Below are 16,775 nucleotides of genomic sequence, written 5' to 3'. Positions count from 1 at the left end.
CACCTGGATTACAGGCATGCGCCCACTGTCCCCGGCTTGTTTACAGTCTTGTAAAGAACATAGTCTAATTACTTATAGGTCTATAAATATAGTAAAGGTACAGATGTACAGAATCAGTGAAGCATTTTGACCTTTTTCCTTAAGCTTCATTTTTGTTCAATATGATGAGTATACTATACTACAACTTCCCGCTGCTGCCTTTCCCCTCTGTATGTGCTTCTGCCCCTCTTCATTAGCAAATACAGACCATGTCAAGCAATCAGAATGTCCCTTATTATAGAATAATAATTAGTGCCTGATATTTGTAATCTTTTGAATTTTTTTTATCACTGCTGTCAAGTTCGTTAATAGAAACAACCTTCCTTCTTTTCCTGTAAAGTCTTAATTCTGATAGTTGTGAACACTTGTCTAATAAGAAAAGCATTATATTAAGCCAGCTATGGTGGGGCATGCCTGTAATCTCAGTGGCTAAGGGGCTGAGACAGGAGGGTTGCAAGTTCAAAACCAGCCTTAGGAAAAGCATGGCGATAAGCAAACCAGTGAGACACTGTCTCTAAATAAAAATATAAAATGGGGTTGGGGATGTGGCTTAGTAGTTAAGTACTCCTCGGTTCAACCTCCAGTACCAAAAAAAAAGATTACATAAAAAGCAAAGAATAAACAGTTTAGAATATCAGGCTTGATATGGAGAAGATGCTTTCAAGGTAGCATGAGATAGTCTGTAGAAAGTAGATATAATGATACATTTGAAATAATCTTTGTTCTGATTTATTTTTTCAGTCATAATAAAACTGAAGGTCTGTGTATATGGTCCTGGGGTGCTTTACCACTAAGCTATCTCCCCAACTTTTTTCTTTTTTTTGTTTTTTTTGAGGAGAGGGTCTTACAAAGTTTCTGAGGCTGGCCTCAAAACTTGAAATCCTCCTGCTTCAGTTTCCTAAGCTGCTGGGATTTTTAAGGGCTAAGCAAAGAAAAAAGAACAGAGCTTTAAATTAAGTATAAATGTCCAATGATTAAACTTTTTCCACTGCTGTTCACATCATGATTTGTTGTGATTAATTTATGTGGATGAGGACATAATAGAAATAGTCATGAAACTTAAATATATGGTGTAATTTCTATACATTGATTTGCCTGTTTGAATGTTTTCCCTTGTAGGACTAAAATTGAAGGTTGTTTTTCTTAGAGAAAATCACTTATTGTATTTATTTGATCAAGGATTAGAAGACTTATATGTAATAAGGTAAGAGGTTTATAAAATAAGTAGTTTTCAAAAAAGAATACAAAGTAAAATAGGAACAAAAGTTTGACATTTAAGTATAATGTAGATATTGTACTTTGAATTAAAGTTCTTTTCTTATTTTAGCTTACAAAGAAAAATAGAATTTTAAAAATTTATAGGTTGACTGAGGAAAGAAAATTGGAGGGGTAGAAGAAGGACTTTTTTTTTTTTTTTTTTTAAAGAGAGAGTGAGAGAGGAGAGAGAGAGAGAGAATTTTTTAATATTTATTGTTTAGTTCTTGGCGTACACAACATCTTTGTTGGTATGTGGTGCTGAGGATCGAACCCGGGCCGCACGCATGCCAGGCGAGCGCGCTACCGCTTGAGCCACATCCCAGCCCGAAGAAGGACTTTTAATAGTCATCTTTTCTTAGAAATAATGATATAATCCTTTCAGGCCTTGAAATTCTTAGAGATTATATTTCCCAGAGTTTACATTTGTTTATTTTTTGCTATTTAAATGATTCATACATAATTCCAATGGATGACTATCCAATAACATAATAGGAAAGTGGTAGCTGAGAATCTCAAATCTATTACCAATTTTGTCATTAATTGTGTCTTTTATCATACCCATTTCCCAAATTTAAAGAACATATACATCCTGCAAAGAGAAATCTTAATAACTTAATTTCTCATTAAATGCATACAAAAGATGCTAAACCTAAAAGTTGATAATTTTTTTATTGCCCATATGAAAAAGATGTATGAAATAAATGCATCCAAAAACAATAAAGCTAAAACATTAATAGAAGGAATGCTGCTGTTTTGCTAAAATGTAAGCATAGTACTGTACTGGCTGTTAGGGAGCAAACTACACAACTGACCATCTTGTTCCTTGTGGTTATTTTTTCTAGAACTTCACTCCTTGAAGACTTGAAGATTATTGAAATGAAAGGGGGAGTCTCAATTTTCAAAATAATATTTTTTTTGATCATGTGTAAATCCTAATTTGAATTGTTCTTTAAATTATATCCACACATTGTTCTACCTTTACTGAGTAATTCAGTCTTGAAACTAGCACTGTTTGAGACAAGTTTTGTTTTTATTTGATCCAGGACAAAACTTGATTAATTTATGGTCAACTATTAAAAGATTAAAAATTGACTTTTGTAAAATGATTATTTTCTTTTTCAGTACAGTAGTCTTAATAGGCACAAGTATTAGTTACCAAAGTATTAACTGAAAATAGTTATATAAATTTTGCTGCTAGTTCTTCAGTTCACAAATTATTTTGCAAATAAAAGATGTACATCATGATCAGTGACCACTCACTTCTTTTAAAGTCTGATGGTGATTATTTACTAATAATTTATTCAGTCCTTGCACTGATAGCAAAGTGCATAGTTTTACTGCTTTTTTGTATCCCAGAGACTGAACTCTTTTACAAAAATGGATAATCAAAAGAAGGAATTGGTCGATAAAGGTGACAGTGTAGCAAAGAAATGAAAATGGATAATGCTAGAAGTAAAAGTGGGTGTGATTAGAAGATTTGAAAGTGTCAGCTGCAAAGCAAAGCCTGCAAGAAGCTACAATGTGAACTGCATTGAATATATAGTTAGTTGTCATCATATCTTAATTTAATTTGTGCTACTAACAGAAAGCCATTTACAGTCAAAATTGAAGACTAATCAAAAACAGATCCCAGTTTGGCTAGCTAGCATTCAGGCCCAAGCACTGTTGTTAGCTGTTGCAATGAAAGAAAATAATTAACAATGAAACTGAAAATAAAAATTTTACTGCCAGTAAAGCTGGATTCATTATTTCAGGAGTCAACATGAATTGGTTAATGCTAATCTACTTGGTTAAGTTGCAAACTCAGATAAAGGCACTACTATGAAATTTGTACCCAGATTCCCAGATACAAGTAGTCCTACTTACTGTAGGACTCCATTGAGTCCACCTTGTAGGATTTCAATGCAGTGTTATAGTAGAGTGGGCTGGGAAGGAATTTGATACTGCTGCTGTTGAAGAGCCAGTTGAAGAAAAGCCAGATGAACTTAGTGAAGGTGAACCTCTTGGCATGAGTGATAGAAGTGGTTGTGACATAAAAGATGAACATACCTCAGAGGAAGTGATGCCAGCAAAAACCCTTCACATCAAATTCTCAGAGATACTTAATGACCTTGAAAGGGAAACGTGTAAAATTTGTGGTTCCTATGTCAAGGCATAGGAAAGATGTTCAGTGCTTATTGTAAATAATATGAAGTCAAGTGCTATTAAAACTACTCTTGATAAATTATTTACATTTTTAAAAAACTAATTTTCAGCTTCTAATGTTTTTAATTATAGTGAATTAAATGGTAGTTTTACAAAAAAGTTGCAGGGTAATATTTTTGCATTTAAAATAAATATCAAGAATTTAATTTTTTCTGTGCTTTTTCTTTTTAATTAATGTTCTTTTTAGTTATACATGACAGTAGACTATAACTTGACTTATTTATACAAACACGGATTACATTTTATTCTAATTAGGATTCCAGTTTCATGGGGTGTAGAGATTCACTGTGGGGTATTCCTGTATGTACATAGCAAAGTTATGTCAATCATTCCACTGTCTTTCTATTCCTGTCCCCCCTCCCTTCCCATCAGAATTAATTGTGGGGGGGTACCAGGAATTGAACTCCAGGGCACTTGACCACTGAGCCACACCCCCAGCCCTATTTTGTCTTTTATTTAGAGACAAGGTCTCACTGAGTTGCTTAGCACCTTATGGTTGCTGAGGCTGGCGTTTGAACTCTCAATCCTGCCTCAGCCTCCCTAACAACTGGGATTACATACCTGTGCCTGGCTGAGAATTAATTTTTTGACCAATTTTAAGGAAACAGAATAATTATATATTTCCCCAAAGACTTAGATTGCATTGTGCCTGCATTTAAAACACATTAAACCAAATATAAATACACATATCAAGTCTACAGATATTTATTCATTTTGCCTTTGTATACTGAATACCAAAGTTTTGAAATTAGTTTATAGTATTGGATTTCTCATATTTGGAGTTCATTTATCAATCCATTTGTAGGCCACACCCTACTAGAGTGACAACATTTTCCAGTAAATATTGGGCTTTGAAGGCCCATGTGATCATGATTACAACTACTCAGCTCTGCCTTTGTATAGCTTAAAGCAGCTATAAACAATAACCATCAAGTGTGAATGTGTACTGATAAATTTTATTTATGAATACCAAAATTTGAGTCTCAATCACATTTTTTTTTTTTTACCCTGAGTTGCTTAACCCCTGAGCGTGTGCACACCCTCAGTCCTTTTTATTTTGTATTTTAGATAGGGTCTTAACTGCTGAGGCTAGCTTTTTTTTTTTTTTTTTTTTAAGAGAAAGAATTTTAGTTTTCAGCAGACACAACATCTTTGTATGTGGTGCTGAGGATCGAACCCGGGCCGCACACATGCCAGGCGAGCGAACTACCTCTTGAGCCACATCCCCAGCCTCTGAGGCTGGCTTTGAACTCAAAATATTTTAAGATATTTTCTTTTGCACTTTTTCCCGTTTTTCAACTATTCACAAGGCCTGGAATTTTGGGGGAGGAGGCAAGGTTTGGAGGTGACTGATTTATGCTTCAATTATTGCTTTTAGGGTGAGAGTAGGAGTTACAATGAATCTTTCCATACTAATGCACATTTCCAAGTAGCAGGGAGTCTTTGGACTCGGATAATAAGAAGAGAGTTCAGAAGGTAAACTTTTTCTCTTGGCTCAAAGGATGGTCCCACTTGTGTGTGTATGTGTGTGCGCGCCTGCCACATCCCAGTCCTATTTTGTACTTAATAGAAACTGTTTCACTGAGTTGCTTAGTGCCTCTCTGTTGCTAAGGCTGGCTTTGGTCATCCTCCTGCCTGAGCCTCCAGAGCTGCTGGGATTACAGGCATGCAGCACTGCACCTAGCTGGATGGTCCCACTTTTTTAAGTCAGGTTTTTTGTTGACCCCTCTAGATAAGTCTTGCAGCTATAAGTTAGAATGGAAAGTATTTTAGAACATACTCAAAATTAGCCACTGAAAAACTAGTAATATGCTTGAGCTGGTCTATTTCAAACCTGTTGAAAAATACTTTTTAAAATTGAGCCGCACATGTAGGAAACTGAAGGTGTTGGGAAGAGTACAGTGAATTAAAAAAAAATTCTACTCCAATATGGTAGTATTGACCATATTTTATATTTTTGTGTGCAAGAACATTCCAGTTATGGCAGGTGGGCAAGGTTTCCTTAAAGAACTGGCTTTGGATGATAGGTATAATGGAAAGTGAACGGGGGTAGAAGTTAGGAGACATTAGATTGAGTGCAGGTTTTAATATTTAATGTTTTTCTCTGGTTTGACTATAAAATTGACTATAAAATTATTACTCCCTAAACTCAAGTGCATTGAGGTAACACATCAAGGGTCTGAGGAAAGTAGGAGCATCTCTTGTGAAATGCTTGAGACCAGAAAGATTTTAGTTTTTTGTACTTGGAAATATTTGCATAGACTTTTCTGATTGAACATCGCTAATCTGAAACCTGAAAAGCTCCTTAATCTGAGGTCAAGTAGGCGCTCAAAAGTTCTTTATTTTCAGATTGGGGATGCTCAAACTACTACTTGCCCACGGCTAGTTGTAATGGGTCTGGACTTAATGGGATAGTAACTTTAAGGATACTAACAAATTAACATACCTCGGCCCACTTAGGTATGCCCCTTTGGAGCATTAAATCAACTATTTCTACAAATAATCTTTGAGTATAACAAGATCATCCAATTTCAATTCTCAAGACACATAACTGTAAAAACAATAGGCAATTTAAAGAGCCCAGGCAAACTGCAATAAGCTCCTTGTAGCCCGATTTTCACGTAGTTTGGCGTTGGCAGTAGCTCAAGGGCTGCTGGCGCCTCACAGAACTACGTGGCATTCCTGCGGGCCACCGCCATAAGCCAGACCGCAAGGACCAGCAGGACTTTTCCTTTACCCGTAGTGTGGCTACTGCATCCACAACCTCCGCCCAATCTTACAGAAAAGTGTCTACAACCACACGTGCTGCAAACGAGGGTCCCTAAATTGCAGCACTGGACTTGATACCTGACCGGCCGCAACTCCCGGAAGTACCGTGGCCGACCGCGCGCCGAAGTGGGCGGAGCAAGGCGTCGCACCCGGAAGTGTCGGCCTGCAGGGAGGGGCTGCGGCTGCCACGTTGGAGCGGAACGTGGAGGTGGCCCTGGGCCGGGGAGGAGGGGCGGCGGCGAATCCTGAGAGAGTCTGACCAGCGCGGTGCTAACGCAGAACCGGTCGCTGAGGGTCCCGGGCAGTTGTGTCCGCCTGTTGCCTTCTGCCCTCTTCGACGGCCATCGGGCCTTGAAGTTGTGCCCAGGAAGCTGGGACCCCGGCCTCGGTCTCTGCTGGCTCTGCCAGCCTGAGGCCCGGTCTCCGGTGACTACGCGCCCCTGGTCTTGGTTTCGGGCCCTACGGGACAACGTCAGGCATCGAGACTGCTTCGGTGTTCGTGCCCGTCAACAGCCGCCGACGAGTCCAACGTCTAGCACAAGCTCCCCAGAGGATTACGACAGGGTTTCCTGCCGGGCATTCTCAGCCGGGTTGGTAACTGGAGTTTGAGGTTAGGAGACCTTCGGACCCAGTGCACAAAGAGGTGCGGTACCCAAGGGCGAGGAAAGGAAACAAATCTCAGTTTTATTTCGTTGACTTTAGTTTGGTTGACATTTTTCGTTTGTATTTGACTTGTTGTCAAATTTAAGGGTTCATGGGGTTGAACTGAAAGCTACTATCATTTAACCACAATTGGATGATTTTAGAAACAATAGTCTCCAATCGCTGCCTATACTTCTAAGGAAACCTCATTAAGTATGGTATGATTTTGCTAATAAGTTGTTGTAGTAAATTGTGGGGCAGTTGTAAATTAAAGCAGAATATTGTTTAGATTTATGGGCGTTATAAACTTTTCTGTATTTAGAGAGTGAATTTTACATAGGTCTTTTTGAACTTACAAACCCTTCCTCCTAAACTGTTCTTTCTACTACAGAAAACTGAAATTTGGCTGTCTTTGTTGCAGTTTTAACTGTATTTAATCGGTAATTCGAAGGTCGTCCTTGTATCACAGAATCCTCGTTTTTTCTTACATCCTCATTTTTCATTGGTTAAAGCTTACCCTTCTTTTTAATGGTTCTTCTGTGCTCCTCATTTCTCTTTACTCTATAATTACAGCTGTAGGAAAGGTTCGTAGGCTTTAAGAACTTCTGGATAACTTGCAGTGCCCCCTCCCCCCCCCCCCAGTCCTTCTGGATGGACTTTGAACCGAGGGCCCAGGGCCTCCTGCAAGCGCTCACCACTAAGCTATATACCCAGTCCTTTTTATTTTTTGAGACAGGATCTCGCTAAATTGCCGGGGCTGGCCTCGAATTTGCGATCCTCTTACTTGGCTACTTGAAGTGTTTTTGTAGTTATGAATTTTTGTCACACGCATTCATGGTTATTTCGGAAGTGTGAAATGGAGATGGATATGAAATTATACTGCTTATTTTATATAAGCAGGCTCTTTTGTGAAACTAATATATAAGAAAAGAAGGAAATTTGTATACTGTAAAAAATAGTGATTATCAACCTTTTGGGATAACACTCCCTTTTGAGAATAGTGAAAGCATTAGGTCATCATCCTAGAAAAACACTAGACATGTAGAATGTGTAATTTCAGATGTTTACAAATGCCAAGTTTAAAAAACTCTTGTAAAGTGACATTACTAAATTGATTTTTACACTTTTTTAGAAATGTTGCTGTTCTTACATAGGTTCATTTCAGCTCAGGATGTTTTCTTATCCTGAAGATGTATGACACCATTTATTAAGTTCAGTAGCCAATGCACAGTTGCTTTCTTTGATTTGTGTTTAGTTGAGTGAGATAAACCTAGAACATTGACAATACTATATTAGTCCTATGCAATAAATGTTGCCATTCTTTTTTTTAATTATTTTTTTTATTTTACTGGGGATTGAACCCAAGGGCTCTCTATCACTAAACTACATCCCCAACCCTTTTATTTTTTTATTTTTTTTTCAGAGATACACATGAGAGTTTTTTTGTTTTGTTTTTTTTTTTTAATATTTATTTTTTAGTTCTCGGTGGACACAACATCTTTGTTGGTATGTGGTGCTGAGGATCGAACCCGGGCCGCACGCATGCCAGGCGAGCGCGCTACCGCTTGAGCCACATCCCCAGCCCCCCCAACCCTTTTAAATTTTTTTATTTTGAAACTGAAGCTTGCCTTGAATTTACGATCCTCCTGCATCAGCCTCCTGAGTTACTAGAGATTACAGCTGTATGCTACCACACGTGGCAGATATCCCCATACTGAGTGAGATATTTTGCCCACACAAGGTGTATTTTTATTAAAGGCAGTGCCAGCTAAGGGTTGTATTCCTAGTTTGGGAATTAAAGGTGCTGGGTCCGTTACTTTAACTTTTCACTTTCCTGGGTATGGTTCAACTCTATGAGTATTGTAAGTATTTTTGAAGAATAATAACTGCTTGAGTTGAGTATTACTTCACATTTGCAGTGTGAAGGAGTAGCAAGAAAAAAAAAGTTTTCACTTAATTGCATGCAATTAATTACAGAGTTTTTGAAAAATAAGAGTTCTAACTTGGAACATAAATTTTTTTCAGATGTGTTCATGAAGATACTTTAGAATAGACATTTTAAATTTAACTCTTGTAATAGCCCTCTTTTATGAGTATTTGCTATGTGGCAGGCACTGTTATAGGTACTCACTTAATTCTCAAAATGATATGTGGTGTAGATGCTGTTATTGTCCTTATATTACTTGGAGGGGAACAGGATACAGATAGGTAAAATTATATGACAAAAGTTCAAGGCTTTAAAAATTGTATGACAAAAGTCCAGGGCTTTAAATTTAGGATGTCTGCTCTAAATTGCATGCTCTTTAACTGCTATGTTATAGATATTGTTTTGCAGATAGTATATATAAATAAGCCACTGTCCTTACAATTTTTTCTGGTTTTATAACAACTATGGTCATAATAAAATAGTATTGAAATAAGCAAAGTATGCATGGTAGGAATTCTAATCACACATAAAATTGATAAATTTACCCAAATTTTTTAAAGCAAATCTCACTTGGGAATTACATATGGTTTCATCTAAACTTCTTATTTTGTAGAAAATCATTTACAATTAAATGAAGAGAAAGAAATACACGTGTATCTAGATGAACCACTTACAATTAAATGACCATTGCTAAAAAAAGGAAATACACACGTTTCCTTAGCATTCTCATTTTGAGAATGATAACAGGTAGATTATGGTACTCCTGTTTAATTAGATTCAGTTCTTTACACAACTCTAAGCCATTGTTTTTATTTTTATACAGATAGCATTGAAGTCTTGTATTTAGTATAGATTAATAAGTGGACCTGCTTCTAGAACATTAAGTGCCAGAGCTAAGAAATAAACTTATGAATGCTTTGAATTCCTACTTAACCATTATATGTTCTTGTGAAGTTGTCTCTGTGTTTACACATTAACCAAGTACTCAAGAATTAGCCCTTGTACCTTTGCTGTTGGAGATACCATTAGTCTAGTTCATTTTTTAAAAAAAGCTATTTTGGTTTTCACTTTTAGGAATTGTCATTTATCTTTTTTTTCCCATAACAATACTTTCCCCTACATTTTAATATGAAAAGATCCTCTGAACCATTAAGGATTTCTAGCTTATCAATATATTTGTATTCCCTTAAAATCAGAATTCAAAATCAAACAAATCTTTTTGCATACATACTATGTTGAGCAGTTTTGAATCTAAAAACTAATACCTCATTGATTGTTGACAAAATGGCACATAAAAGTGTAAAAATGGTAATTGAAAAATATATAAAAAGTATGTGCTCATAGGATATTATTAGTATCTAATTTAAATAGAATGACATTTTGTTATAAAATGCCTAAAGTGTGGTTTACTTTATATGCACACAGGATTTTATTTAGATTAGTGTGGATGGAATCATCAAGACAGTTTTCATGAATGAGTTGGAACTTGAACTTAATATTAAAGATTAAGTTAAACATTTGGCTGATAGGAATAAGACATTCATAAAAAGAAAATAGGTCCTTTTTTTTACTTCTTAAAAAATTGGAATTTTTTTCCCCAGAATTATCTTAGGTATAATGTTTTCTCAATCTCATGCTAGTTATACTTTTTAAAAAATAGCTAACATATCAAAACACTAACTTGTGTGGTAGGCATTTTGTTTGCTTCTCAAATACATTATCTCATTTGACTTCACAACATTTCATGAGGTAGTCACTCTTATCCCCATTTTACAAATGTAGAAACTAGGGTTCAGAGAAGTAAAATAATGCTTTCATGGTATCATATCTAACAAGTTGAAGAGCCAGTAGCCAAAGTGAGGGTCGACTCCAGAGACTGATTTTAACCATGTAATTTAAGCTCTGAATCCCACTTTTCCCTAAGTTAACACAATTTCCAAAATACATTTCTTTTTCTATTAATTTTATCTTGCATGGTAGTTGCTTTGGTATTATTATTTCTTCTGAATGTTATTATTTCTCCTGTTATTAAAAGAAAAAATACCGGGGCTGGGAATGTGGCTCAAGTGGTAGCGCGCTGGCCTGGCATACGTGCGGCCCGGGTTCGATCCTCAGCACCACATACCAACAAAGATGTTGTGTCCGCCGAAAACTAAAAAATAAAAATAAAAATTTAAAAAAAAAATACCTAAACTTTTTGGAAGAAACAAGAGTTTCGTCTTTGGAGCTAAACTTCTGAGTTCAAATGTTGACTCTTTCTCTTACTATTATGAACAAATTATCTAATATTCTGTGCTTTCATTTTATCATTGTGAAATCTTCAAATAGAAACAATGTAAGACTTAGGGCGTATTTGTTAGTCTGAAGCCCTTCTTGGGAACAGTTAGAGGATGAACTTCATCTTCTAAATGTGAATAAGGAAACTGACAAAAGTTCTGTTGGAGAGCATTGAGGAAGTATATACACACCTGAGACCAAAACAGAAGAAAGAATAACATGTTAATGCTAAATGCCCAGTAATGTAGGAATTTGGTTATACAACTAGTAAAAAGAGAAGAGGATAGAAAATCAGAAGCAGAGAAAGTTTGTGGATTGCCATATCTGTAAAGGGTGGGAGTCAAAGGGCATTATTTAAAGCTGATAAATCGGCAAAAGTACAAACATATTCAGCAGTACAAAGGTAAACATTAAGAAAGATAATATTATTGTATGACTGTAATGCAAGAGGGGCAGAATGGTTATTCAAGCTAATTTCATTAGTGCTCCTAGTAAGGAGTTAATAGTTGTTGTATAAAGAAATGGGGGATTACATCAATGTTTATAGCAGCTCAATTCATAATAGCTAAACTATGGAACCAACCTAGGTGCCTTTCAGTAGATGAATGGATAAAGAAAATGTGGTATATTTAGTGGAGTATTACTCAGTTTTGAAGAAGAATGAAGTTATGGCACTTGCCAGTAAATGGATGGAATTGGAGAGTATCGTGCTAAGCTAAATAAGCCAATCCCCCAAAACCAAAGGATGAATGTTTTCTCTGATATGTGGATGCCAATTCACAAAAGGGGGTTGGCGATAGGGAAGAATAGAGTTACTTTAGATTAGATAGAGGGGAGTGATAGGAGGGGATATGAAGTTAGGAACAATAGCAGAATGAAAAAGACATTGTATACATATATGATGACTGCATGACCAATGTGATTCTATAACATGTACAATCAGAAACATGAGAAATTATACCCCATTTACATATGATATATATAAAGTGCATAAATGTATTCTACTGTCATGTATAACTAATTAAAACAAATAAGAAATTTTATGACGTAAAAGAAAAAGAAATGGAGAATTAATGGTATTAAATAAAATTATTTAAAATTATGGTTACAAAGATAGATCAGAAACATTAGAACAAAAATACAGAAAGATTATAAAGACAACAGACAACAGCAAAAACTTCAAAATTTTATAAAACCAAATGGTAAAATGTGGTAAGACTAAGATAAACCATTTTTTTTTCTAGCAATACATTTTAAATGGCTTTAGGTAACCTAATAAAAAGATTCAGTTTGGGTCACCAAGCAAAATCTGATTTTATTTTAATTTTTTAAAAAATATTTTATTGTTGATGGACCTTTATTTTTATGTGGTGCTGAGAATGAAACCCAGTGCCTCCCGTATGCTAGGCAAGCTATTTACCACTGAGCCACAACCCCAGCCCCTCATTTTTTTTCCCACACTGTATTCAAAACATCTAGTGAAAACAGAGTGGTTCAGAAGTTGACAAGCTGGGCACAGGTAGTGTACAGTAATAATCCAAACCACTTGAGAGTGGTACACACCTGTAATCTCAATTGCTTGGGAGGCTGAAGCAGGAGGCTTGTGAGTTGAAAGCCAGCCTCAGCAATTTAGCAAGACCCTAAGCAATTTACTAAGACCCCCATTTCATTGTGTGTGTGTGTGTGTGTGTGTGTGTGTGTGTGTGTATACACACATAAAAGGGCTGGGGATATGGCTCAGTGGTTAAGTGCCCCTGGGTTCAGTTGTCATAGAGGGCCACTTTGTAATATTCACCAAAATTAAAATTGCATTGATATATATATTTAAACTGGATTGAACCCAGGGACACTTGACTCTTAGCTTCATCCCCGGCCCTTTTTATTATTTTGAGACAGGGTCTTGCTAAGTTGCTTAGGGTCTCTCTAAGTTGCAGAGGCTGGCTTTGAACTTTCAGTCTCCTGCCTTTGCCTCCATAGTTGTTGGGATTACAGATGTGCACCACCATGTCCACCTGCATTGATCCTTTACCAAACAGTTTTACTTCTGGAAATTTATGGCTGTTTCTGTTCATGAATGAAATAAGATGTACAGATGGCCTTATTTCAGCATTGTTTATAAAATATCAAAAACAGTTCAAGTATTCATCGGTATTGGACTACATAAATGATAGTACGTTTTAGAATGGATTACTATGCCATGTGAAAGGATTTATGTAAACGTAAGAAACATTTGAAAAAAATAACAGTGCTTCCTGAATTTTTCTTTTTTTTTTTTTTAAATTAATACAACCATTTCCAGAGTGGTTGTATTAATTTTTTTTTTAAAGAGTGAGTGAGAGAGAGGGGGACAGAGAGAGAGAGAGAATTTTAACATTTATTTATTTTTTCTTAGTTCTCGGCGGACACAACATCTTTGTTGGTATGTGGTGCTGCTGAGGATCGAACCCGGGCCACACGCATGCTAGGCGAGCGCGCTACCGCTTGAGCCACATCCCCAGCCCCTTCCTGAATTTTTCCATCAAAGCAACTTTAATGACAGAAAAGGGGAAAAAGTATATATGTATATTGTATATGTGTGTGTGTGTACACACACACGTATGTATGTATGTATAAAGTGGTTTTTAGCTTCAAATGACCAATTTTCTAGGAATTTTGGCTTTAATCTTTAAGATTTGTGATCTTACTGTGTTCTTCTCTGTAGTTGATTTTTAGTCTTTAAAATTGTTCTTTTTTAAAATTTTTGTTTTTTATTAGTTGCTCAATACAGTACAATGATCTTGACATATCATACATTTGATTCAAATGGGGTATGAATTCTCATTTTTCCACATGTACAGATTGCAGGATCACATTGGTTATACAGCCACGTATATACATACAGCAATACTGTGTCTGTTGTATTCTGCTGCCATCCCTATCCCCCCTCCCCTCCCCTCCCCTCCCCTCCCCTCTCTCTACCCAATCTACTGTGACACATTTCTCTCTTTTTTTTTCTTCCTTCCCCCTCACACCATTATATATGTATATTGTATAAAGATGAGGGTCTCCTTCCATCTTCCCTGCAATTCCCCTTCTCCCTCCCAGTCCCTCCCACCTCACTTCCCTTTTTAGGAGTAATCTTCTTCTCATGCTCTTCCTCCCTACTCTGTTTTGAGTCACCTCCCTTATATCAGAGAAGACATTTGGCATTTGTTTTTTAGGGATTGGCTAACTTCACTTAGTATAATCTGCTCTAATGCCATCCATTTCCCTGCAAATGCCATGATTTTGTTATTTTTTAGTGCTGAGTAATATTCCGTTGTGTATAAATGCCTAAAATTGTTCTTATCATTGAGTAATTCTACTTCAGGAAGATGTGTCTTGTTTATTATATGGCTTCTCTTAGCCCTGATACATTGTAACCCATACTTGTTTGAGAAGCACATGTGTACAAAGTTAATTCCTCAGCTACTATCCTGTATTGTTTTTTGGGGGAATATTTTTCCTGACTGATTTTTCAATGGAAGGACAGAAGATTGAATATCCATGCTAATCCAAAACTCTGAAAAGAATTTCAGATTTTGGAGCATTTCAGATATCAGATTTTTGGGTTTGGAAAGCTTGAGCAAATATTCTATGCAAATATTCTATAATTTAAAAAAAGAAAAAACTCTGAAATACTTCTAATCTCCAGGCACTTTGGATAGGGGTATTCTGCTATAATCTATAAAGAATTAAAATAGTCTACATTTGTCTCAAAATAGTTTCACAAGTTTTATCTTTTAGTTCTGAATGCTCGTAACAAGTGACACCTAAACCAATTTGAATTATTGGCTCTTGAACATTACTACTGTGGTAATGGTTTGTCTAGTATGTTTCTATGTATAATATGTTTCTGTATTTTATATTACATAATTTTTTAGGATGAAGTTAAAAGAGGTAGATCGCACAGCCATGCAGGCATGGAGCCCTGCCCAGAACCACCCCATTTACCTAGCTACAGGTAAGATCAAGAGGAGATAATATGAAAAACCCAATTCTTCTCTTCTACATCTGGCTTATTCATAAATGTCCATTAAGATTCAGTTCAAGCTTCCTCTGGGAAGCCCCTATCCCCAGCAAGATACCTCCATTTCCTTATCAGCTGAGTTCTATGACCTTCATCTTTATTCCAGTAGCACCATGTACATCATAGCAATGATCACAATGTGTTTAAAATAGATATTGCCTTTTCCACTACACGGGGATTATGTTTAGCATTAGTCCTCCAATATTAAGCATAATAGAAGACATGTAAAAATTCAATTGAATGAAGAGCAAATTTGATGCAAGCATTTTTTAATATAAAAAATGTATAGCATGTATGATTATATGTACATATAGTCAATCACAGGACTATTTTTACAGAGAGCTTTTAAAATATTTACATACTTTAAAAAAATTAATGGCCCTACCCACTCTTACAAACATTATCTTGCAGCCCTGTGCCAGAATTTTATTGCTATAGTAATTTAAGCATCTGCTTAATGGTATATGTGCTGAGACTTCAGCTACTAATGTAGCATTCATGTGTAAGATAATTGGAAAATAAGCTTTTAATTTCTGTTTTGTACCATTTTCTTTCAGTCTTTTATTTATTTTAATATTTTTAATTATAGGTGAACACAATACCTTTAATTAATTTATTTATTTATTTTTAGTGCGGTGTTGAGGATTAAACTCCATGCCTCACATGTTTGAGGCAAGCATTCTACTACTGAGCCACAACCCCAGCCCTGAGTCTCTTATTTTTGTGCATGTAGTTACCATAAATGTATTTTCTATAGGAACATCTGCTCAGCAGTTGGATGCAACATTTAGTACCAATGCTTCCCTTGAGATATTTGAATTAGATCTTTCAGATCCATCCTTGGATATGAAATCTTGTGCTACTTTCTCTTCTCACAGGTATGAGGTTCATTCTTATTCATTTGATTATTTATATATTGTGATTGATGCTTACTTTGTTGATAATTATTAGAAAGTATAAGAAATACCATTAATAACATGAAACATTTTGTGAAAAGTATATAAATACATTTTTGTGGAAGTGAAAGAAGTGTTTATATGTTCTCTTTACTGTTTTATTGCTGACTATTATGTGTAGGATGGGAAGGAGAAGCTCTAGTTTCTTTTTTTCCTCATAGTATAGAATTACTTTTTTCTATTTCTTTCATTCGACTTGTTTGTAAAAATGTTTGGTGTCAATAGAAAAAGGAGTGGTTATATTAATCACTATGGTATTATTGATTATCTCTGAATGGCAGAGGGTTTTTTTGTTTGTATGTTTGTTGGTACTGGAAGACAGGATCTCACTAAGTTTCTGAGGGTCTCATTAAGTTGCTGAGGCTGGCCTCTGACTTGTGATCCTCCTGCCTCAGCCTCCCGAGTTGCTGGGATTATAGGTGGGTACCACCAAGCTTGGCTGAATGGCAGGTTATTTTTATTTTCTTCTTTCTACTATCTATATTTAGAAATATGCCTCACAAAGTATTTTGTTGACATAATTTCTGATGTACTAAGTATTTAAATCACCCTTTCAAGTATTTATGCTCTAATATAATGCCAAAGAAAGACGCTTTAAATTGAATGATTAAATGAACTTAATTGTCTCAGTATTTTAGCAGGTTTTGAAGAGGCT

The 16,775-nt window shown here is 35.9% G+C and overlaps 1 protein-coding gene across 20 annotated transcripts in view; it reads left to right on the top strand.

The window, feature by feature from the left end:
* Positions 1–16,775, top strand: part of Sec31a (SEC31 homolog A, COPII component) — a 76,920-nt gene that overhangs the window by 5,119 nt on the left and 55,026 nt on the right. For 18 of the 20 annotated variants that reach the window (XM_078021478.1, XM_040292230.2, XM_078021488.1 and 15 more), the window contains 2 exons: positions 15,019–15,098; positions 15,922–16,042. In XM_078021478.1, the coding sequence (XP_077877604.1) occupies positions 15,019–15,098; positions 15,922–16,042 (201 nt within the window). Of the gene's footprint in view, positions 1–6,436; positions 6,914–15,018; positions 15,099–15,921; positions 16,043–16,775 lie in introns of those variants that run through there. The other 2 variants (XM_078021481.1, XM_078021480.1) reach the window with 2 other exon arrangements.

This window comes from Ictidomys tridecemlineatus, chromosome 9, assembly GCF_052094955.1.
Source record: "Ictidomys tridecemlineatus isolate mIctTri1 chromosome 9, mIctTri1.hap1, whole genome shotgun sequence".
Lineage (NCBI taxonomy): Eukaryota > Metazoa > Chordata > Mammalia > Rodentia > Sciuridae > Ictidomys > Ictidomys tridecemlineatus.
This window is presented reverse-complemented; position numbering and strand designations above follow the sequence as displayed.